General features: G+C 52.8%; 1 protein-coding gene across 2 annotated transcripts in view; it reads left to right on the top strand.

Moving 5' to 3' along the window:
- Positions 1 to 849: 849 nt before the first annotated feature.
- The window catches only part of CRMP1 (collapsin response mediator protein 1), a 103,610-nt gene continuing 80,058 nt past the window's right edge, over positions 850 to 24,401 (top strand). The window contains exon 1 of one of the 2 annotated variants that reach the window (XM_049886814.1): positions 850 to 1,328. In XM_049886814.1, coding sequence (XP_049742771.1) covers positions 948 to 1,328 — 381 coding nt within the window. In that variant the 5' untranslated portion in view covers positions 850 to 947. Of the gene's footprint in view, positions 1,329 to 4,973; positions 5,275 to 24,401 lie in introns of those variants that run through there. The other variant, XM_049886815.1, reaches the window with a different exon arrangement.

Consider the following 24,401-nt stretch of genomic DNA (forward strand, 5'->3'; position numbering starts at 1 on the left):
GTCCTAAGTTTGCCTTTCTATGTGTGTACAAATCTCTTTGTTGTGTGGTGTCGCTGGACTGAGCCTCATGTACGCGTGTGAGCCACCGGTGCGTTACTCTTGCGTGTCTGTGTGACCATGGTCCTGCGAGACGTCTCCTGCGGCTCTTAGCTCTGCGGGGTACACGATACGGCGCCTATTGTCTCCTCCCCCCCAGTCCAACGGCAGCTCCCGGAGGGCAGGGACTGTGTGTGCTGTGTTCAAGGCCAGGTCCCCAGCGCCTGCGACAGTGCAGGACACTCGCGGGCGCTCAGTTCACTGCTGGCGAATAAGTGGTGTGTCCCATGCGTGTCTTCGGCTGTGCAGTTAGTCTCGGTGTGATGCTGTGTGTGCGTGGGCTGAGGATGTCTGAAGTGTGTACTAGCGTGTATGTGTATGTGTGTGCACAATTGTCTGTGTGTGCGTGGGCGAGCCTGCGAGGGGAACGAGTGTAATTGACTCTGGTATGTGTGCGGACATGTTCTTGCGCGTCTCCGGTAATTGCCTGTGCGCCTCCTGCGTGTTTCTGTGAGCGCGCGCCGTGCCCGCGGCTCCCGCCCTTCCCTCTCTCTCCTCGCACCCTGCGCTCCGCCTGGGGGGCGGGAAGTGAGGGTGCAGCTGGGGCACTGCGGCTCTGCAGCCCGCCCTCCGCGCTGCGGCTCAGCCGCGTCACCGGCCCTCGCAGCCCTAGTCCGGCACCCGCCTTTCGATCCTTTGTAGCCAGCGCTTGCCTACCCACAGCCTCCCGTAGGCCCCGCCCCGGCCCGCCCCGGCCCCGCCCCGCCTCGCGCCCCGCCCCGGCCCGCCCCTCCCGCGCCGCAGTCGCGCCGGGGCCGCGGCGGGCCCGCACCAAGGCGCCGAGTGCGGAGCGCACCAAGGCAAGGGTCGGGCGGGTGCGCAGGCGGGCGGGCGGCCGCAGTTGGACGGGCATGGCGGACCGGCGACGCGCGTGGAACACGGAGGACGACCTGCCGGTGTACCTGGCGCGACCTGGCAGCGCGGCGCAGACCCCGCGCCAGAAGTACGGCGGCATGTTTGCGGCGGTGGAGGGCGCCTACGAGAACAAGACCATCGACTTCGACGCGTACAGCGTGGGCCGCCGCGGCTCTGCGCGCACGCCCCGCAGCTCTGGCCGGCTGGATGCGTCCGGCCTTCCGGGCCCCGGCGGCAGCGAGGACACAGCCAGCGACCTGAGCGACCCCTCGGGCTCTGCCGTCAGTTCGCCCGGAGAGCGCGATGAGCGGCCGCCCGCACTGCGCATCCGCTGCCCAGCGCCCCGGGATCTGCCGCTCGGCCGGGACAATGGCCAGGTACCCTGGGGGCTCGCGCGGGCCGGGGGCGGGGCGGAGCCCTCAGGGCCACTGGGCTTGGAGCCATCTAAGCGCAGTCCCCTGCCCGAACGCTGTCGCCACCACCGGGCTTGAGGGAGCTGCGGGCCGGCCCCTCCCCCACTCTGTCTTACAGAGGTTCCGAGAGGTTTTGCGATTCGGCCTGGATGGCCCGCATAGCCCATGAGACCCTGAAGGGACTTTCGAGGTCCATTTCCCGTCCATCTTTTGCAGAAACGGAGAGCGGGGTTCCGAGAGGGGAAGTAAGTTCACTAAATCCACCGCGTGGACCCTTAGAAAAGACCTTTGGCGGGCAATTAATCCTGGGCTCCCCAGTCTGTCTTATGCAAGCAAATGGAGGCTCGTTCCGCATTCGTCCATTCATCACTCATTAGTCATGATAAAGTACCTGCTACTACCAGGCGCTGGGAGAGGTTAAGCGATGGCCTGCGGCTACACAGCTTAGAGCTGGGAGAGACCTTTGCTAAGCGCTGCCCGCATGCTTTCCCAGGGAAGGGTTTGGTAAAAGATTGAGATCCTCAAAGCCCCAGCCCTCAAATTTTCGGCGGGTCGCCATGTAGGTGTTGGAGGTGTTTTTTGTTTTCTTGCTTTTTCTGTTTTTCCCTGAAAGTGGGAGAATGTTAGGGAGAGGGAGCAGCCGAGCTTGTTCCTATGAGTCTCTCCCTTGAGCTAGGAGACCCCGGATAACTGGGAGATGGGTAGATAGGAGTGCAGCTTTGAGAGGGTCTCCAAGTGGGTGAGGGTCAGGGCAAGGCGCCTGGCAAACGAAAGGTGAAGCGCCCTAAGCCAAAAGCCAGCGAGTGGCCCTGCATGAGCGCTGCTCCGCGACAGGCCTTGTGGGCACTGGGTGCACGGGGCAGCACCCTGGGCCCGCCCGCCGTAAGTTCCCAGGCGACAGATTCATTGTGAGAATTAACTCAATTAATGTCCGCAGGTAGTGAAATGTTCAGTAATTGCCCATCGTTGAGTCTTATTATCATTTTTATACCCCCTCCCGCCCCCCCCACCCCCTGCCTTATATGCTAAGAGAGGCATAAAGTGAGTCCAGAGGAGGCAGAACTGGATCCAGACAGAAATCTGGGGGGGCTTGCTGGAAGGGCGGGGGCTGGGCCGGCCCACGGTTGCCAGGGCAAGGCAGTGGGTCTCCTCTAGCCCGTAGCCCCTCTGCTGCGGCTCTGTCTCCCCCGGTAGCTCGGGAGCTCTCCGCGGTCCTGAATCCGGCGTGGTGGGGGGAGGTCTTCAGCGGGGTTGTGTGTGTGTGTGTGGGGGGGGTGGTGCTGGTGAGGGAAATGGCGAGAGAGTCCCCGTCCCCTCCTCCTTATTCCTTTATCTCCCCCTGACCACCCCATGCCCTGGGGGCCCGACCTCGCTTGGGCGCCAGGCCCCAGAGACCGAGCAGGAGGTTTCAGGCCGCGGACTGCAATGCTGGGTTAGCGTCGGGGAACCCGGGTTTTCAGCCCTCTTGAGCCTCAGCTTCTCCATCTGTGAAATGAGGGCAGCGGCCTTCTCCAGGCTCGCTCAAGGCGTGGTGGAGTGTCAAGCAGGCGCGTCCAGGCTGGAGCCGCGGTCCACGTCCCCAACGCCAGCACTGCCAAGGGCTCTGCCTGGGCTGCCCCCAGTCGCTCCTGGGCTCGGGCCGTGTCACATCTCCCGCCCCTCTCCCCTTCTCCTTCCTCTCAGTAGTGCGGCCCCCTCCCCTTTCTCCGCTGCTGCCCGGAAGGACAAAAGGCGGCGCCTCTAGCGCGCGGGGAACTCCAGACGCTCTCGAGTTCGAGACTGTGGAGCGGAGGGACTCCCGAGCTCCCAGGGCGAAGCGTGTCATTTTCGCGGACCGAGCGGCCTCGGCGCTTGGGTTCCAGCCGCTCTGGTTCCGGGGCGGGCCTCGCAGCTCCTGCGCTTTGCAGTGGCGCCCCGGCCCTTCCCCCGCCCACAGGCTCTTTCCTGGGGAGGGAGGAGGGGTTTCTGCGGCGCATGCGCAGTGTTTTCCGGGTCGCGAGGCTGAGCGGCTGCAGTGCTTTGTAGCCTGGAAATAGGTTCGGGAACAGAGGTTTGTTTGGCCAATTGCGGACTGGTGCCCCTCCCCCATCCTGTCGCAGTCCTGTCCCCATCCCTGGAGCTTCCGGCCGAGATCCCCAGACCGACCCCTGGGGACGCCCTGATGCAGGGAATCCAGCAAAGCAGAGGAGGCGGACCGACGTAGGAGTCTGGGGAGGTGGAGTGTCCCCACCCGTGATTTAAGCTCTTCAACAATGAGCCACAGCCCAGCTCAGAGCCCAGCTGGGGGAACCTCCGGATGGAGGCAGGGCCGCAGGGGAGGGCGCTCCAGACCGGGTGTGCTGCAGCTAGTGCTCTGCACCTGGGGTGTCTGTCTTAACTCTTCCGAGGTCCCCATCGCCCGTCTGTAAAACGGGGAGAATATAGCCTAGTCTTGCTGGAACCCTAAGATGCTGATCTCTATGAACCCACAGTCCCACCCCCATTTCTAGGCCCAGGCACCTCTGGTCTCCTGTCCTGGGGTGGATTGGGCTTTGTGGGGTAGACATAAGGGCTCTAGGCCCTACCCCTCAGGTGAAAGCTTTGTCAGGCCTAGCCCATCACTCCCTCTGGATGGCAACTTGAAAGTAGAGAAGGGCAGTCTTTTCACGGGGCTTCAGGCTTGATTTTGCAGAACGTAAGGGTTTTTTTTTTTTTTTTCAAGGGACAGGGGAGGCTGGGATTTTATTCTGCTTGCTGATCTGAGCACCAGTCCTGCGCTGTGGGGGCTGTACTGAGGACCCCTCTTTCTCCCTCTCCCCTCTTTTAATCTCTAATGTTATGAGGTTTATCAAGTCATGCTCTGGCCTCCTGCCCACCTCCCCCCCAACAGCTGGATGGAGGGCCAGGACTGGCCTCCATTCTGCACTGGGGAGCCGGAGCTGCTTGTTGGTTCTTTTCTTCTGTCACCCCCCCCCGCCCCCCGCCAGCCTTCCTCGGGGCCGTGGGGGCCTTAGTGCCAAAGGCCTGGCCCTCGGGGCACTCACGGTCTGCTCAGCAAGATCTAACAGTGACCAGTGGCCCCAGTGCCGCTGCGGTACAGCTGGTCAGCCACTGACCGGGGTCTCTTCCCTCTGTCAGGGCTGCCCCTTGCCTGGCACAGAAGGGAGGGCAGCTTCAGTGATGGGGGGGGGCAGGGAAAGGCTTTCTGGAGGAGGAGGCCCTGGAGGTGGGCCTGGAAGGGTTGTAAACTTTGTGAATAAAATCTTGTAGTTGGATGTACTGGCTAGAGAGTGGACTCCGCCGAAGGGGGCTTTGGGGCCGGGTCTGGAGAGCCAAGAACGCTCCCAGAAGCTTGGGAGGTTCCTGCTGGCCCACATTCTCTCCCCCACGGGCATGTCCTGGGGCCGCCCAGGTGCGGTGCCGTACACCTGTAGCAGGGCCCGCGGGAATCAAAGGCTGTCTCCTGCTTTTAAAAACCAACCCTCTCAATCGAGAGAGCGAGGCCGGGGCCCAGCCAGGGGCGCTCGCGGGGCGGGGGTCGGTCGACTGGGCGGGGCGGGGGGGACGAGGGGCGGAGTGGAGGGATCGAAGGGGAAGCGCTTCCTGGTTCGAGCCGAGAGGGGCGAATCCGGCTCTGCTCCGCGCCGCCGGGAGGAGCTCTGTGTCTGCAGCCCCCTCCTCCCGCCCTCGCCCTCTCTCCTCCCGCCTCCTCCGGGAACCGAGTGGCGCTGGCATCCGGAGCTGCGGCGGTGGGCCGAGCGGCCGGGCACCGGGCGCGCGGGCACTCTCGTCCCTCTCTTCGCCCCTCCCGGAGCTTTGTCACCGCGCCCGCGGGGAGCGGGACCGAGCGAGCCGACAGGCAGCCGCGCCAGGCCGAGGGCGCAGAGGGGCCATGTCTTACCAGGGCAAGAAGAGCATCCCCCATGTCACGGTAAGCCGCCCGCCCGCCCGCCAGGCGCTCCTTGTGGGTGGGGTGGGGTGGTCGCCCCTGGTGTCCGGATCCGCGGGCGACGGCGGCGGGGCGGCCCCGGAGGCTTCCTGCGTCGCCGCGGGTGGGGCGGGGCCGATCTCGGCATTGCATCCCCCTCCCCCAGCCTCTGGGGACAATGGCTGGGGGGGCCGCAGGGCGAGGCGGGGCTGGAGCCTCGGGTCTCGCTCCCCGTGGGCTTGGAGCCCCCTCCCCCTACGGGATGTGCCGGAGGATGGCTGGGACAGGCAGGACGCGAGCTGAACAAAAGAGGGAGGGGCGCGGGATCCGAATCGCTTCCCCCGCCCTGGCGCGGTTACCCGGAGGTTCAGCTGAGCCCCTGCGCGCGACCGCACGCTGCCTGGCTCTTGCCCGGCCTCGCTGGGCCCCTTCCCGGCTAGAGGGAGGTAAAAGACCCCCCCCCAATACTGATGGAGTGGAAATCCCACTCAGAGACAGCGCCATGACGGAGGCCCCCCTTCCACTCTTCACGGCAGCCCAAGCCAACCTCCTGGGGTGACCCTGGCAGCTGCGGCCCAAAAGGGTTAACGCTGGCGGGGGCCGGCCGCGTGAGGCCGGGAGGGCGGTGGGGGCTGGGCAGCTGCGCTGCTTGTCCTTGGGTGTGGCCGGAAACAAAGGAACCCCGTCTTTGCGCTTTGTCTCTTGGGGTGTGGAGCTGAGGGGCGGGAGTCAGCAGGTCGCCCTCTTCGCCATCTCTGCTTGGTGTCGAAGTGAGGGAGGGGACCTCAGCGTTGGGCGGCGTGGGGGACAAGCCAGATGCTGGGGGGAGAATTCGTGTGCGTTGTAGTCCTCAGCGGCGAATGCGAAGGTCTGAGGGGAGATCCAGGTTCTCATTTATCCGGAATCCGGAGCCCAGGGACAGCCCCGGCAGTTGCAGACAGGCTGGCGGGGAGGAGGGGCTGACACTTTTCCACTGCCCAGGGTGTCGCAGACCTGGCTTTATTTTATTTTATTAATTTTTATTGTGCTGTAAGGAAAAGTTTACAAACCAAGTCAGTCTCTCATACAAAAACTTATATACACCTTGCTGTACGACTCTACGGCAGTGGGTTTTTTTAATATTCTCCTAGTTGCTCTCCCTCTAATGAGACAGCACACTCCTTCCCTCCACTCTGTTTTTGTGTCCATCTGGCCAGCTTCTGACCCCCTCTGCTCTCTCATCTCCTCTCCAGACAGGAGCTGAGACCTGGCTTTATTGAATCCTCACAACAGCCCTGTGTGGGGGTGGTGTCCAGATAGAGCTCCCAGGCTTTGGGGAGCTGGCTAGTGGAGGGTGGGGCTGAGCCGCCCTGACTCTCCTGCTTCCTACCTGGGTGGCCTTGCTTCTGTCAGCAGGCCTTTGCTGAACTCCCGCTCCAGATGTGTGGCCCTGAGGGGGGAAGCACCTCTCATCTATGCGCAGCCCTGAGCTATGGACACAGGGGTGAGTGGCCAGTCCACAGACATGCAGTTGGCAAAGAATCAGCAGAAGGAGTGTGGCTGCCAGTGTGGGGGGCAGGGAGCAGAGGCATCTGTATGAGCAGGTCCCTGCCCTGGGGATGGAGGCAGGTGTTGGGGCCATAATGATGCAGGATGACGCGCCAGGAGCTCTGGGCTGGACCTAGGCCTGTCCCTTTGTCATGGTATGAGTGTGGCAGGCCTCTGCACCTCTCAGGACCGGGTTTCCCCGATAATGATCAGGGGACGTGGCAAGGTGGCCTTTAAGACAGTCCTGGGGAATGCTGCCCCCTGGAGTTGTACAGTTTGTCAACCTGGCATGGTGGTTACCCTGCCTCTGCCCATCCAGCTGTGATGCTTAGAAGTGGACAGACCTGGATCAGCACCCCGCTGCCTCCTTAGGCCCCAGTGGTCTGATGTCCTCAGTGGGTACCACACTGGCTACGCTGAAGGACTGTGAACATCAGGCGTGCGGCAACACAGGAACAGCTCACAGCCTCTTGCAACTCCTGCCCCACCACTTGGGTGAAGCAAGTGGCTGGCTGTGCACAGGAGATTAAAGGGTCACCTCCAGTGAGCATGGGAGCGGGGACAGATCCTCAAAGCTTGCTTGGTTCCCAGGAAAGAGACATTCACGTCTTGACAGACCCACGTTGCCACCCCATCAAGGGCAGGGAGAGAACAGTCCAGAGAGGGTAGAGTGGGCCTCAGCCTCTCCATGGGACCCTCTGATTCCTGAGGATTTTGCCAATGCTGGGATGGGAGCAGAACCCTTTCCTTAACCATCACAAGATAACAGCCAGTACATGGCCTCCAGATGCTGCAACCTCGTATGTTCATAGTAGCAACAGTGTCAGGACAGTGAGGCTGGCTTGCTATGCCGTCCTAGAATTACAGTTCAGCAGAGACCCACATTTAAACCTGAAATCACAACCCAGTGTGGTGGGGATGTGCAGGGGGCTGGAAGAGGCCCCAGGAGGGGGAGGGAGGCAGAGGTCCACGTGGGGTCCCAGAGGTAAAGGAGAAAAGCAAGGACCCCCCCAACCTGGTTCCAGGAGGGGGAGGGAGGCGGAGGTCCACGTGGGGTCCCAGAGGTAAAGGAGCAAAGCATGTTAGAGGAACAGAAGGAAGACCCGCCCAACCTCTATTCCGAGTGTGGTTTCTCTGCACAGCCAGGGCAAATGCTGGGGTCAGTGAAGGTGTTTCTGACAGTGTGTGTAAATGTGCTTAAGTGTGTGTGTGTGTGTGTGCGAAGCAGGATTAAGATGTGGGGTGTAGGGGAGGCTGAGGAAAAGGAGGTGGGCTCTCTGCTGCATCTCAGCCTCACCTCCCCCCACCATGAGGACCAGTCCCAGCCCCTCTAAGCCTCTACTTTCTTATCTGGACAATGAGGCCAAGGTCCCAGCTGTGCCGGTGAATTCAGAGATGGCAAGATGGACACTGGAGCAGGAGAGGCGAGAGGGCGTGACACACACGTTAGCGTGGGCAAAGAGCACCTCTGCAGGTGCAGGTATGATGAGAGCCTCTCCTCCCTTTCCCATCACAGTGAGAGCACATACGTTCTAGGGATACTGTGGCTGGCTAGGTAAGATGAGGGATGCAAAACACTTGGCTGCAGCCCCCAGGGATGGTTTAAAATATTCATTAGGCTCTCTCGTCTGTGGGTTTTTTTTTTTAATTGCTCAGCTGGGGAGTCCTGGCCATAGCCCCGAGCAGACAAAGGCACACACCTCTGAATGACAGAGGGGGGGCCACCTGATTGTGGGGTCACAAGCGTCCCCATGAATGGTGAGAATCATTATTACTAAAAACAAGACTTCTGAGCACTGGCCATTGCTGCGGTTTTGCGGGCCTGTACAGCATTTGACAGGGTTTCCGTGGCCTCTCACTCATTCTCAGAGAATCTGTGGGGCAGGCAGCAGACAGATCCCACCCTGTGTGAAGAGCCACTGGACAGCCACTCCCACTCAGGCTCAAGCAGGGAGGCTAAGACCACTGCCCCATTTGAAGTCGGTGTTGTGCATGTGTGTGTAAATGTGCTTGAGTATGTGTGTGTTGGCATGTATGTACAATTGTGTGAGAGCATTGGTGTGTTTATGTATGTGTAAATGTGTGTGTAAACATGCTTAAGTATGTGTGTATAACTGTGTGTCTGTGTGTATAAATTTGCACTTGTGTGTGCATGTGTTTGTGTGTTCTATCAGATAGTGAAAATGAACAAGGGAGAAAGCTGTCAGTAAGTAAAATTACCACTGTGCTGAATTCCTGACTCTAAGGAGAACACATGCAAAAATTGCGTGAGGCTGGTTAAGCCTCTTTCCAAGGGTGACTTTAGGCTTCTTTTTTTTTTTTTTACCCAGTAAACCCAGTGCCGTCGAGTCGATTCCGACTCATAGCGACCCTATAGGACAGAGTAGAACCGCCCCATAGAGTTTCCAAGGAGCGCCTGGCGGATTTGAACTGCCGACCCTGTGGTTAGCAGCCGTAGCACTTAACCACTACTCCACCAGGCTATCTAGACAGTTTATTTCTTGCCTTTACACAAAAATCCGTCAAGCACAGAGAGAAAAATGTGGCAGTAGTGAGGGTCACGGAGGAGCAGTGGACTAGTTTGCCAGAGATGAGGGTCACTGGGCTGCACGGGGCATCAGTGCTGATTCTGCGCCCCAGGAATCTGGGCAGAGAAGCAGACACCCTCAGTCACATCACACTCGTGATCAGACAGGAAGAAGTACACCATTTTCTCAGGGAGAATAATTAATTTTTTTAGTCAAATTTTAAAAATGTCTCCAAGTGAACATGAAGGTGATGTTTAACACTTTCTATAACATAACTTCACACACATAGCCCTGACCTCCTGTACGCACTTGGCCAGGACTGAGTGCACAGAACATGTGAACACCTGGCACATAGTCTGCATGTAACAAACAATAGCTCCTTTCCCAGACTTGGGCTCCCCCTTTGACGAAATTAGAATCCAGAAAGCAGCTAGTTACCTCCAGGGGCTACCTGCATATGTGCTGTGTCCTCAAACTCCGCAAAATGTGGTGGCAAATACGAGTGTCCACTTCATTATCCTGCCTTGACTGAGCTCCTCATGTGAGTGCCAAGTGCACACATATGGAAAGCTGGAGAATGGCCACAGTGTGGAGCTGAGCTCAGGGGTTGGAGAAGCTCAGAGAAGGGAGGCTCACCTTGGCAGGACAACAGGAGATGGCTCCATGAGGCAGGGTGCCAGGAGTGCCACCTTGAAGGACATGATTGTAGAGGGAGGAAAAGAGCACCAAGGCATGGGGCAGCGTGGACATGGCCTGCTGGGAATTGAGCAAGATGGAGTGAGCTCACATACATGGCTAAAGGAGAGGGCTCCTACAGGGTAAGGAACTGGGGGAAAACTGAGTGGGTTGGGGATGGTGGGATTCTACAAGGCATCGGAAGCCGGCTGAATGCACCAGAAGTGATAGGAATTGTGTATGGGTTTTCATCCTGGCTCAAATGATAACGGAATATTTAGTGATGGGCAAGTTACTTCCTCTCCCTGAAAAGTCCCACAGTAAGAGGGTTGGACTAGACAATTCAATTCCAAATTACAGGACATGCTGGCTGCACTCTGTGGGTTGCAGAAGCCCTTAGGAGCTCTTGGCCTGGGAGGATGGTGTACTAAAAGTAGTATGAAAAAAGGTAGATTCTGGAGGTAGATCCAGGTTTGAATCCTCGTTTTTCCACTTGCTGGGTGTGCAATACGCATCTACTTCCATTTTTGTAAAATGGGAATAATAACCACTCACAGGGTTGTTCTGAGAGTTAAGTGACTAATACACCTAAAATGCTTAGACTGGTGCCTGCACTTGACAGAGGCTACACAATCGGCTGTTGTTATGATCACCGTGGATTACTCGGCTTCATTCCATTGCACACAGTCCCAGAGTCTCAGTTTTCAACCACATACACTCACTTACTTCTTGATCATGCTACACGAGGGCTGTGGATTGCTATAGCTTTGCTCCTCATGCTGGGGATGGTGGGCTGCTCCAGGTATCTCCTGTCTTTGAGGCCCAGGGTGAAGGAGCAGAGAAGATGGCAGAACCTGCAATGCCTCCAAAAGCTCTGCTCAGATATGGTGTAGTTCACACCTGGTCAGGTCCATCGGCCGAAGCAAGTGCCACGACTTTGAAACCAGTGGTAGGATCCCAGAGTCAGTCTTTCTGGAGGAGATGCAAGGACAGATGTGAACATTCTGGCACATAGTAGATGCTCATAAACACCTGTTGAAGCTGATGCTGAGGTAGCCATGTGCTCATTGCTCAGGTGCTCTCTGCTCAGGTAGCAGACAGGCTGGTGTCTTAAGCTGGGTTCTCTACAGAAGCAAAACCACTGCAGCGTATAAATATATGTAGAGAGAGAGACATATAAAGGAAATGGCTCGTGCAGTTGTAGAGACTGAAAAATCCCAGGTTCATGGGCCAGGCTGGAGGCTTCTCCTGACTCATGTAGTTGCAGGTGCTGGTGAATCCAAATTGCAAGGTCAATAGCAGACCTCTGGCTGTGGAGGCCGATGAATCCCAAGATTAGCAGGTAAGCTGCTGGCTCAAGTCCCAAGAACTGGAGGTCAAATGAACAGGAGCCAACTGCAGGATAGAGAGGAAGCTAAAGGTAATAAGCCTTGCCAGAAGGGCCACATATATTGGATGCAGGCCACACCCCCAAGGAAAATCCCTTTCGACTGATTGGCTGCTCACAACAGATCTCATCATGGAGGTGATCATATTATATCAGATCTCATTATGGAGCTGATTACATCATTAAAAAGCTATCAAACTACATCATAACTGCCAGGCCACTGAGGACCATGGCCCAGCCAAGTTGACACACAATCTTAACCATCACAGTCCACCCCTTGTCAACTTGGCACCTGTACACATCTCCTTAAACCATACATAATCTCTGAAAAAAGACAATTATAAAGTCATACTTGCACCTAACATGATTTAAGGAACACACATACAACTGAAAATGCACTAACCCTGTTTACATCTTATATTTTATAAGTGAAGAAGATAAAAATATCTGATGAACAAAGCAGAAATACTCATAAATATTACAGTCCTTATTTCTGCAACTGGCCACGTGGTTCTAACTGGTATTTAGAACTGCGTTCTTCCACCACCCATTCTGTATGTATTCCCTTTGCCCTCAGCAAGCACCTCAGCAGGTTGTGGTTCTTTGCCTGGTGGGTTGACCCAAACCTTTGTTCCTGAAGGGTCTGGGTCATTAGTAGTCATGTCAGAATTGAGCTGCTGTAGTTTTCCATTGGCATTAATCACGGGTAGTACTAAGGGACACCTTATGGGATCTCCTGCATTCCAGACATAGTCTTCTTTACCTCCATTATGTAATACCAATCCGATTTCCTGTTGGTAACCAGGATCAATCACAGCGGCCAGTATGGTAACTCCCTTAGTTGCCTGTTGATCCAGAGGCATAAGGAGCCCAAAGTGAGCAGGTGGCACCCTTAACGTCCAGTTCCATGGAATCAATGTGTCTTCAAGTGGGAGCGTTCCTTCCTTTGGACCTGAGACCTCTAGACCCGCAGAATATAGGGTCATGAGAACAGGAAGCAAAAAAAATTTGCGAATTGGTCACTAGGGGTAATAGTGAGTAGTGCCACTCCCATTCCATCCCTTGTTTCCTGGACTCATAAATCCTGGCTATGGGAGAAACAGCACCATATATTGGATGCTGGTCACATGCCCAAGGACACTCCCTTTCAACTGATTGGCTGCTCACAAGAGATCTCATCACAGAGACGATCACATTATATCAGATCTCGTTATGGAGGTGATTACATCATTTAAATCTGTCAAACCACTGAGGATCGTGGCCCAGCCACGTTGACACACAACTTCAACCATCACAGATGGGTTTGAACAGAAAGGGATGGCATTGGTTCTTGGGTTAAATGGGAGCTAGGAACAAACACCAAAGTGAGGTGTCTCATAGGCAGTCAGAAATGCAGATTGAAATGGGTGTGGGAGGCAAAGGCCAGAGGTAGAGAAGAGGGAATCACGTGCTCAAGTCCCTGTTAGAAGATATGAAGATGCAAGATGTGCCAACAGCTGCTGGCCCTCAGCCCATGTGAGCACAAGACACCACAGTGCACCAAACCAGTTGCCATGGAGTTGACCCCAACTTATGGCAACCCCACGTGTGTCAGAGTAGAACTCTGCTCCAGGGATTTTCCATAGCTGATTGATTTTTCAGAAGCAAATCACCGAGCCTTTCTTCTGAGGCACCTCTGGGTGGACTCAAACCTCCAAACTTTTGGTGAGCAGCTAACCATGTTAACCATTTGCACCACCCAGGGTAGTGTGCTGAAAAATCCCCCTATTTTGATCATTATTTAAAGTGTATGCTGCTACAGCCAAGTCCACAACTTGTTCTGTAACCTCATCAGCTGGAGCACCGAGCCATCACAAACAGAGAGGTGTTGGGTGTGAGTAAAAGGTGCTTGGAAGTTCAAGCCCTGGAAAAGGAACAGCAAAGGCTGCTACCCCTTGAGCAGGCAGAAAACATGGTCAAGGCCGTGGACATCGCTGCAGTGCTGATGGTGAGCTGTGCAGTGGGTATGGGGCTGGTACAAGAGCCATGAGGTAGACAGGGCCACTCTGCAGCAGTGGTTGTCTGATGATGGTGCCAGGCCTATTTGGTGTTGCCTTGGGTCTTTAATTCTTTCAAGAAAGATGCCAACTTTTATACTATTTGAAAGTGTATACTGAAGACAGGTTGAGAACCTTTGCCCTGGAGAGGTGTGATGACCAAGCCACAGCTCTGCTCTAAGAAAGGACAGCCCTGAGCTGGTGTTTGTGGTTTGGGAAATGGGGTAGGATCTAGGATGCTTCTCAGAGCAGCTGGTCTAGAAAACAAGAGCCAAGCAGGTCAAGTGAAGAGGTGGTGGACGTGGACACATGAGGCTGCTGCCAGCTGGGCAGCCCTCGAAGCTGGACCCCTTAGTGGATGGAGGAGCTTCTCTGGGAGGCAGAGACTCACTCCCCGCCCCCCCGCCCCATTTAGGCAACTCCTCTTTTGAGGGCTGAGCTTATCATGGAGGAGAAGATAGGACATGGATCAGAGACTCTGCAGGAACCTCAATCTGGAGGAAATTCCCCTTGTCATCATGCAAAAGAGCCACCAAAGGCAAACGTGGGAGCAAAATATGTCCTCCATGTTGTTGTGCACACTGTTCCTTCTGCTTGTCCACTGGAGAACTTCTACTTACCCCTCAAGTTTAGTGGACACCTTTGTGGAGCCCCCAGGAGCATCATAAACACTGGAGCTTGTTAGAAATGCAAACCCCGGGACCCACTTGAGACAGAATGTGCTTAAACAAGCCTCCGGGTTACTCCATAAGGTTTTCATTGGCTGATTTTCAGAAGTAGGTCATCAGCCCTTTCTAGTTTGTCGTAGTCTGGAAGCTTCACTAGAACATGTCTACCATGGGTGACCCTGTTGGTATTTGAAATACCAGTGGCACTGCTCCCAACATCATAGCAACGCACAAGCCACCACAGTACAACAAACTGATAGATGGGCGGTGGACAATGAAAAAGGAAGATCAAAGGAGAATTGATGCATTTGAATTGTGGTATTGATGAAGAATATTGAATATACCATGGACTGCCACAAGGATGAACAAATCCGTCTTGGAGAAAGTACAGCCTGAATGCTCCTTAGAAGTGAGGATGGTGAGACTTGGGCTCACTTTATTTGGACACGTCCTCAAGAAAGACCAATCGCTAGAAAAGGACATCATAAATGGTGAAGTAGAGGATCAATGAAAATGAGGGAAACCTTCTATGAGATGGATTGACACAATAACTACAACAATGGACTCATACCAACAAACATGAAGATGACACAGGACCAGTAATGTTTCATTCTGTTATACATAGTGTCACCATGAGTCAGAGCCAGCTCAATGGCCACTAACAACAATCAGGGGACTCCAGAGCTCACTTGCATCTGAGAACCGGAGCAAGGTTTAGGTGTCAAACAGGTAAAGGTTGTGGTTTGAACCACCCTTGTTCTGGAACTTGTTGTTTTTGTCTTGTGCCATTAAGTCAGTTCTGACTCATGGTGACCCTGTATTTTACAGTGTAGAACTGCTCCACAGGGTTTTCTTGGCTGTAATCTTTATGGAAGCATATTACAAGGCTTTTTCTTCCATAGTGCTGCTGAGTAGGTTTGACCAACCAACCTCTCAGTTGCACCACCTGTGGACATATTCTGGAGCTTCAGGCAAGTTATTAACATCTCTGAGCCTTAGCTTCCTCATCTGTTACACAGAGAAAGCAGTAGCCGGTTGGACATGCTGAATATTAAGTGCTCGTAATGAATGTTAGGGGACCTGCACTGCTCCTGGGGCCTTTGACATAGTTGAAACTCCTCTCCAGAGGGCCTGAAGCTCAACAACTGCAGGAGTAGCAAGGCTTAAAGCAAGCAGAAATAATCCAAATACCCGATTGTACGGAAATGGCCATGACATCGTGTTATTTCACTTCACTGAAGTATCAGGCAGCCGTCAACAATGCTGTTGTTGTTAGGTGCTGTCAAGTCAGTTCTGACTCATACTGACCCCATGTACAACAGAACGAAACACTTCCTGGCCCTGCACCATGCTCACAATCATTATTATGCTTAAGCCCATTGTTGCAGCCACTGTGTCAATACATCTAATTGAGGGTCTTCCTCTTTTTTGATGCCCCTGACCCTGTACTTTACCAAGCATGATGTCCTTCTCCAGGGACTGATCCCTCCTGACAGCATATCCAAAGTACGTGAGATGTAGTCTCACCATCCTTGCTTCTAAGGAACATTCTAGTCATACTTCTTCCAAGACAGGTTTGTTCATTCTTTTGGCAGTCCATGGTATAGTCAATATTCTTCTCCAGCATCACAATTCAAAGGTGTCAATTCTTCTTCGGTTGAAAAATTTTGATGATCAAGGAAGGTGCCTGTCATATTTCTTATGAAAAAAGCTGAGCAGAGAATTGCACAGAGAGAACATTCTCAATTATGTAAAAAGGGTAATAATTAGTGTTGGCACAGATAGATCGGTTGTCAGGGAAGACTTCCAGATATTAATGGTGGCACGCCCATAAGTTAATTCACTCAATAAGTATTGAGCATCAACTATAAGCCAGGCATGGAGATTATGTTTGAATACTGTAAATGTTTTTTTTTTTCTTCTTTCTGCTACTCTGTATGTCACCATTTAAAAAATAAGTGTGTATTATTTTTACAATGGAAGAAGAAATAGATGTGTTCTCAATCCTTCCCTCCTTTTCATGGTGGCTCCGTCTTTAGCATCACAGTGAGAGTCCCTCTCTCCTGTGTGCCTCCTGCCTGCTCCCTCAGACCAGCCCCTGTCCACCCTGCATCTTGCTGCTTGAATGGAGACTCAGGTTAAGATACTCCTTAGTTCTGGCTCCATGACATCCAAGCCATGTGAGCTTTGGCGATGCCTTCAACCTGAGCCTAGTCTCTCCTCAGCAAGGTGGGGATCAGATGGTCCCTGCCTGATGGAGCTGGGAAGGACGAGGGGAGGTGCTGTCCATATAGTGCTGCAGAAGCTCCTGGCACACAGTAAGGCTCCATGAAGGTGAGTGGTTGTTTGCATTCACTGCTCCTCTGTGCATCTTTGTCCTTGTTGTTAGCTGCTGTCTAGTCAGGTCTGACTCATAGTGACCTTATGTGTAACAGAACTAAACATTACCCGGTCCTGCACCATCTTCATGACCTTTGGTGTGTTGAGTCCATCATTGTAACTATTGTGTCAATCCATCTCACTGAGGGTTTCCTTTGCCTTTGCTTGCCCTTCATTTTACCAAACATGATGTCCTTCTTCAGTGATCAGTCCCTCCCAATGACACATCCTAAGTAAGAGAGTTGAAGTCTCAGCAATGTTCTGTTTTAGATCATAGGGTTTTCACTGGCTGATTTTTGGAAGTAGATCATCAGGTCTTTCTTCCTAGTCTGTTGTAGTTTGGAAGCTCCACTGAAGCTGTTCACCATGGTGACGCTGCTGGTATTTGAAATACCAATGGCTAGCTATAGGGTTGCTATGAGTTGGAACTGACTTGATGGCTCCTAACAACAGCGGCAGCTTTAACATCACAGCAACATGCGAGTTACCACGTTGTCAGTTAATATTAGTTAATGTATGAAAACTCTCTTCCTCTTTGTGTGTCTCTGTGTCTGTTCTGGTCTTTTCATTACACAGAAGTGATTAGGTTTAGGATCTACCCTACACTGGTATGATCTCATTAATTAAAAAAACAAACAAACAAAAAAAACCCCTAATTTCCCAACAGGATCACATCCGCAGTTACAAGGGCCAGGATTTCAATACATATTGGGGGAGGGGAGACACAACTCAATCCATAACATTCCACTCTTTGGCCTCTAAAATGCGCGTTCTTTCCGTGTGCAAAACCACATTCACTCCATCACATCATCATTCATCATCAACTCCGTAAGTCCAAAATCTCATCTGAATCATTGAAATAAAATATGGGAGCTTCTCTGGGTGTATCCCATCCTGAGTCAAAATTTCTCCATCTGTGGACCCATGAAACCTAGAGTATAAGTTATCTGTTTTCAAAGTGTAATAGTTGAGCAGGCACAGGTAGACATCCCCATTCCAAAAGGGAGAAATTAGAGGGAAAGAAGTGATCATGGGCACCAAGCAAGTCCAAAACTCAGCTAAATCTCATTAGCTCTCAAGGCTTGAAAATAATTCTCTGTTCTCCAAGACCATCTGGGAAATAGCCCTGCCCTCTAGACAATGGGCATTGGCCATGCTTTCTGGACTCTGGGTAGAGAACCCTTGGCCCTGGATGTCAGCCCTACCTTTCCATAAAGAGAAACCACACCACCCCTTTAAGATATTGCTTAGAAATCTCAGCTAAACATCCAAGTTCATCACTTTCAAGTTCTATTTTCCATAAAATATTCTAACATAATTTAGACAAGTGCTTTTCAACTTTATAACAAAGGTATTTTTTCCAATGTTCAATAACATGTTTATCATTTCCTTTTAAAATCTCACAGAAGCACATTCAGCATCCACATTTCTAGCAACATTCTGTTCATGACAATAGAAGCTTTCCCTATAAGATGCCCAGTTTCTTTCTGAAGCTTCATCACAATCGCTCTTATTGTCCATAATTCTACCAACAGTCTCTTCAAGGAAGCCTAGGTTCTTATAATCAAAAGCCTCTGCCCATTACCCAATTCCAAAGCCATTCCCACAATTGAAGCATTTATTAGAGTAGTACCCCAGTCCTGGTACCAAATTCTTAGTTTCCCCCGGCTGCTGTAACAGAAATATCCCAATTGGGTTGTTTTAAAAGACAGAAATTTGTTTTATCACAGTTCTGGAGGCTAAAAGTCCAAGCCATGGTCTCAGCTGTGTTGATCCCTTCATTGTCAGTAGCCCTGGGTGTTCTTTGGTTTGTAGACAATTTTCACATGGCATCTGTCTTCCCCCACATGAAAACACCTGGCTCCAGATGCTTTGCTGTTGCTTGCTGGGTGGATGGATCTCACATTTAACACCTCACTGGAGCTCTGGTGGTGCACTGGTTAAGAGCTTGGCTGCTAACCAACAGGCCGGCAGCTCAAATGCACCAGCCATTCCTTGGAAACCCTGTGGGGCCCTTCTACTCTGTCCTATAGGGTTGCTATTTGTCAGAATTGACTCAATGGCAGTGGGTTCAGTGGTTGCCAGAGAGCACTCTGCAGCCTTTGGAGTCTTCAATCTGCCTTCCCCCTCTGACCATACTCACAGCAGGTGATGGTGAGGTATGAAGCATGGGGGGTATGTGGTCAATAAAGAGCTGATGGAAACTTGGGGTCTACGTCACTTCTCCCACTCCCTCTACTCAGGAGGGAGCTAAGGTGGAGACATGCTAACCAGGTACAGCTAAGAGGACCGGAGGTAGGTTGGCACTGCATGAGTGCCACATGGGACAGGCTCGGAGTCTGGCTCCACCTCCTGGCTGCGACCTTGAGCATTTACTCCACCTCTGCTTCCTCATCTGCAGCAATCCTAAATCCCATCTACTTCTTAAGGTGATTTAAGAACTAAAAACCCATGTAATACAGAACTGGAGTTTGGTATGAGCCCAACAAATGAGGTTTTCTTAAAGGTAGAGGGTTTATGTTCAGACTTTTTGCAGAAGATGAGGTACAGTGGTGAAGAACCACAGTGCTGGGCTGAGGCACAGGCACAGACATGGTGTCCCTCCTCCAGGCAGGCCAAGGCCCATCCTCCTTAGGCTGTGGGAGAGATTGGTTTTTTAAAACCCAATACTCAGCCCATCAGTGAGTACTTCTGACTATCTTCCAGGTTCAAGGGGCCTGAGGCCCTTACTGTAGCTGCTGTTGTCATGGAAATGGGCTGAGCTCTCAGAGAAGACCTGGAGCCCTGGGGACTGCCTGTGCTTTTGATTCACAGAGGAGGAAAATTCTGCCCTGTCCCACCCACGCGAGTGGCGAGTGGAGGGAAATGTGTGTTAATTAGATTCTGTCTCTGCCAACTGGCACTTCCCCAGGCTGTCTTCCTGTGTGTGTGGCAAACGGTCATCAGTGACAGCCATCCTCCAAGGGCAGTAAAGGCAAGTAGTGGTTTCTGCAGATGAACATGACTGTACCACTGCACTGGATGAAGCAGTTACTCATACAGGAGCTGGTGGGAGACCAGCAAGGGACCTGGGAGTGAGGAGGGTCTGGTTCATGGAGGTATGAGCCAGTCAGGGAGCTATGAAGTGTCTGAGCTAAAGAAAAAAACCCTCTGAGACAGCATCCCTGGGCCCCGAGCACAGAACATTGTTGGTGTATCTGTTCACTTTTGACTCAGTGATGCTACATAACAGATGGCCCCTATGCTCTGGCTGCAAGCATTTGCTAACTGCTCACAGGTCTGGCTGGCAGAGCCTCAGTGAGGTTGTCTTCAGACTGACCAGGTGTGCCTCTTGATCTTATTCTGGAGCCCAGACCGAAGGCACTGCTGTGCTCAGGTCTGTGGCGGTCGTGGCAGAGGGCAGATTCTTTTGAAGGGGAGTGGAGGAGTGAAGACTTACTGCCTCTTCAGGCCTGTGCTGGGGTGGGCACTCATACTTATTCCACTGGTAAAAGCAGCACCTGGACAGGCCCAGAGCTATGGGGCATGGGCATACGCCCCACCATGCTGGAGAGTGGCAAGGGGGGACGAAGAACTGCGAACAGTTGACACTGTCTACACAAAGGGTCTACAGCAAGATCACCTGGAGTGTTTGCTAATGACATAAATTCTTGGCCCACAGCCAATGAAAACCTGAAAAGGGGGCCTGGAAGTGCATTTTTAGTTAGTAACCCCAGGAGCCTTAGAGATCGGCTAGGTCATGGCACCACGTTGTGTGCGTGTGTGTGTGTGAGTGCAGTTACTGCCTCCTACATGAGCTTTGGAGGACTCATCACCTTCACATCTCACCTGGCTCTTCCTCCAGTGGAGCGAGTGATCCCACCAGCATTCCATGTGCAAACAACCACGTGCCTGCCAACGTGAGTCCTCCCTGACCCTTCTCAAGGCTCACTTCTGTGCTTGTCCTCTGGATAGTTAGGCCTTCTGTCTCTTCCCAGGAGTGATCGGTCACTTATTGCCCTGAGCTGTCCTTCCACCCCGACTCATAAATCTGGCGGCACATCAGAACCTGCAGCATCAGAGCCCTGGTGGAGCTGCCATCTCAATGTGAGGACCCACATCTAAGACCCTGTCTGACACCCATACACCCAGATTCTGATATCTGCACTAGCAGAGCTTGTAGGGGAGGGCATAAGGAGGTTGCATGCCCTCCACCCTCCCCTGAACTTCCTGGAGTGGGAGAATCAAAGTCCTGAAAGGATGATACTAAGACTTAAAAGTTCTTGAAACCAGCTACATATATAGTAAAGCTTGTTGTTAATTGCCGTCGAGTTGGCTGACTCATAGTGACCCCATGTACAAAAGAACAAAACACTGCCCCGTCCTGCATGATCTTCACAATCCTCGGTATGCTTGAGTCCGTTGTTGGGACCACTGTGCATTATGAGTGCCTGCCAACCTAGGGGCTCATCTTCCAGCACTATATAGGCCAATATTCTGTTGGAATCTGTAGGGTTTTCACTGGCCAGTTTTCAGAAGTAGGTTGCTAGACCTTTCTTCCTAGTCTGTCTTCGTCGGGAAGCGCTGCTGAAACCTCCCCACCATGGGTGACACTGCTGGTATTTGAAACACTGGTGGCATAGCTTCCAGCATTATAGCAACACACAAGCCACCACAGGCTGACAAACTGGCAATTCTGTGGGAATGTGAAGATGACACATTTCTCAGTGAGCAGAGAAAGGAAAGTGGAAACCGCAGGGCTGAACGAGGTCTGGGAGTCCCAGGAGTTTCAGGACCACGGACAGCACATGCCTCACGACTATGTGGAGCCTAGTGCTTAAAGGACCTGTTGGTTATATACGGTTTTTCTGGATGAAACGTTCTTCTCCCCTGTTCTTCTGTTTGGTGAATGTGTCCTCCTTCTTAGTCCCTGGCTCAGGCATCCTTCCCTGGCTGTCTCTTCTGACAATGCTGGGCCTCCAGGCGGCTGTGGTTGCTGAAGCAGCTATTTTTGGATAAGTGTCAGTTTGACGATAATGGTGCCTCTCTTTTCTTCTGAAGACCTCAGCCCCTAGTGGACTTTATAAAGCCCTGAACATACCTTTGTGGTGGAGAGGACAGACTTCTTCCCACCATGCAGTAGGAAGAACAGACCCAGGAATGTCTAATGCTCGACTCATGGACAGACACTGATGCAAAAGATTCAAGATCAGGAGTCTCCCGTGCAGCTGAGCCTAGCTCTGTTGACTTGCTGTCATGGGAGTGAGAATGCTTAGAGTCTTAAAGGCTCATTTTTGTAAACAGAGCTCAACATGCTACTTAATGTTTGCAAAGAGAACAAAGGGGTCCTGCCAGCACCAGCCTTCTCCCAGCGGGGCTAGTGAGGAGAAAATAGCAGATCTGGAGATACCACCCTTTCCGGGGCTGCTTCTGTGACTTGACAAGACATTGGAGTAGAGACGCAATGACAGCCCAGCACCAAGGCAGAAGCCTCACGAGGAGGTGGAGCTGCGTCTCCGCGTCGCATTGTATGCTCTGCACTCGTCCAGCTGAGATTCCCCAGCAGTGGGGCTGGGCCTTCAGGAATTCTAAAAACAGGAAAGGATTATCTGTCAGTCTGCCTCTTTCTCCCTCTGACTTTCTCCCTTCCTTCCCTCCCTTTCTCCTCTTCTCTATTTCCTCTTTCTTCCATCATTCCTTCCTTCTTTATCATTCTTTTGTCTCACCCTCCTTTTCTCTCATTTCACTCCCTCCCTCTTTCAAACTTTCTGTTCCTCCTTCCTCCTTTTCCCCCTGCCTCTTGCCTATCATCCTCTCTTCTCCCTCTCAAAACACATTTGCTAAATATCACGTAAGACCCCTGGCAGACCCCTGGGAGATAAAGAGATGGGCCACACTGAGTTCTCCTGGCCCCGGAGGGACACCTGAGTGGGGTGTGCCAGGGCAGTGGGGACTGGGCACCTCCACAGTCTTTCCTGGGAAAGTCAGCTACCACCAGAAGGATCCCACTGCCGCTTGAATTGCTAGTCTATGGAGAATTTTGCATTTTCATTGTCAAACATTTCATTATTTGTCATTAAAATTTCCTGGAAAGTATTTTCGTAGCTGAATGACACCCCACCAGTAGTATGGCTGTGCATTGTAATCAATTCTGGATCACATCTTTGTGGTATAATTCTGTGATCCTGTTTGGGATATTTTCCTGAGGACAAATTCCCTGCAGTAAATTTCTGGGTCCAAGGGCATGAACGCTTTTAAAGCCCTTGGTACATGTTCCAGACTCACTCAGCACTTATTCTTGCTGAGAAGTCCCAGGGTACAGCATTGAGGAGACATAAAGACTACCAGTTACTGGAAGGATGAGTGGGTGAGAGGAAGAGCAAAGCATCCAAGGCAGAGGGAAGCGCAGAGCTCAGTGATGTCTTGGTTGAGATGTTTGATTCTTCTGTAGTGAAAACCCTCCCACTGCCATCATGATGGAATCCCTGGTGGTGCAAAAGGCTAATGTGCCAGCTGCTAACTGGAAGGCTGGAGGCTCAAGTCCACCCAGAGGCACGTTGGTAGAAAGGCCTGGAGATTTGCCTCTGAAAAACCATCCATTGAAAACCCTATGGAGTGCAGTTCTATTCTGACACACACGGGGTCACTATGACTTGCAGTCAGTGGTAACTGGTTTACCATCATGATGGTCCAAACTCCCTTCTATGCCCAGCATTGGGGTCCCATGATCTGGCATCTGAGACCTCCCCAGACCCCACTCTCAGCCATGAGAGCCTGTTACATACCCCAGCGTGCTAGGCTCCTCCCTGCTTCATTGCCTTCCCCAGCCTGGAACCTCTTCTCTCTTTTCTGGAGGCTGGTTCCTACTTGTTCTTCAAGCTTGAAAAGCATTGTCCCCCCAGAGGGCTGGGGTGAAGGCCTCCTCACAGCCCTTCCCACAACTGGCTATGACTCAGTCCCCCCAACCAGGCTGAACACTCCTTAAGAGGAAAAACTATTTCCTTTCCTTGCATACACCCTTCCTTAAACAAATTCTTCTCATGTGCAGTTCCTACCACCACAGGCAGAGGACGAGTGGTACCTATCGCTGCTGAGTGTTGGTGTGTGCCAGGGCTATGCAGAGTCCTCAGGGGCCCTGAACGGCTGAGTCACATGGGTAGCAGGTGGGTGGCAAAAGTGGAGCCTGCGTCTGTCTGGCTTCACAGCCTTGGTGTTTGCGTGAGGTGACGCAAGGACATGAGCCTTGTGGGCAGGACAGATGCCCTGCTGGTCTGGCCACCGCAGTCACTGTGTTGGAAGCCCTGATGGTGTGGTGGTTAAGAGCTATGGCTGCTAACTCAAAGGTTGGCAGTTCCAGTCCACCAGGCGCTCCTTGGAAACTCTATGGGGCAGTTCTGCTCTGTTCTGTAGGGTCGCTATGAGCCGTAATCAACTTGATGGCAGCGAGTTTGGTTTTTGGTTTGGTTGCTGTGTCACTGTTAAAGTCAAAGGTTAGGTTTTTGCTGAATTTTTACTAGACATTTTATTTCCTTTGAAGTAGATAAATAATCACATCAGTGCTTGCCTTGTTATCAAAAACATGTTGGCATCTGAGACCCCAGGAGCTTCTGGTGCCCAGCTCATAGTGTCTGGGGGTGGGTGGCACCTCAGAGACCCCAGGAACAGTCCCCTGGCACCTGGTTCCTGGTGTCTGGAGGCGAGTGGCATCCCAGAGACCCCAGGAGCCCCGGTGCCTGGCTCATAGTATCTGGGTTGGGTGGCATTTCAGAGACCCCAGGAACTGTCCCCTGGTGCCTGGTTCCTGGTGTCTGGAGGTGAGTGGCATCCCAGAGACCCCAGGAGCCCCAGTGCCTGGCTCATAGTATCTGGGTTGGATGGCATCTCAGAGATCCAAGGAGCTGTCCCCTGGCGCCTGGCTCATAGTATCTGGGTTGGGTGGCATCTCAGAGAC

Source organism: Elephas maximus, chromosome 5 (assembly GCF_024166365.1).
Source record: "Elephas maximus indicus isolate mEleMax1 chromosome 5, mEleMax1 primary haplotype, whole genome shotgun sequence".
Lineage (NCBI taxonomy): Eukaryota > Metazoa > Chordata > Mammalia > Proboscidea > Elephantidae > Elephas > Elephas maximus.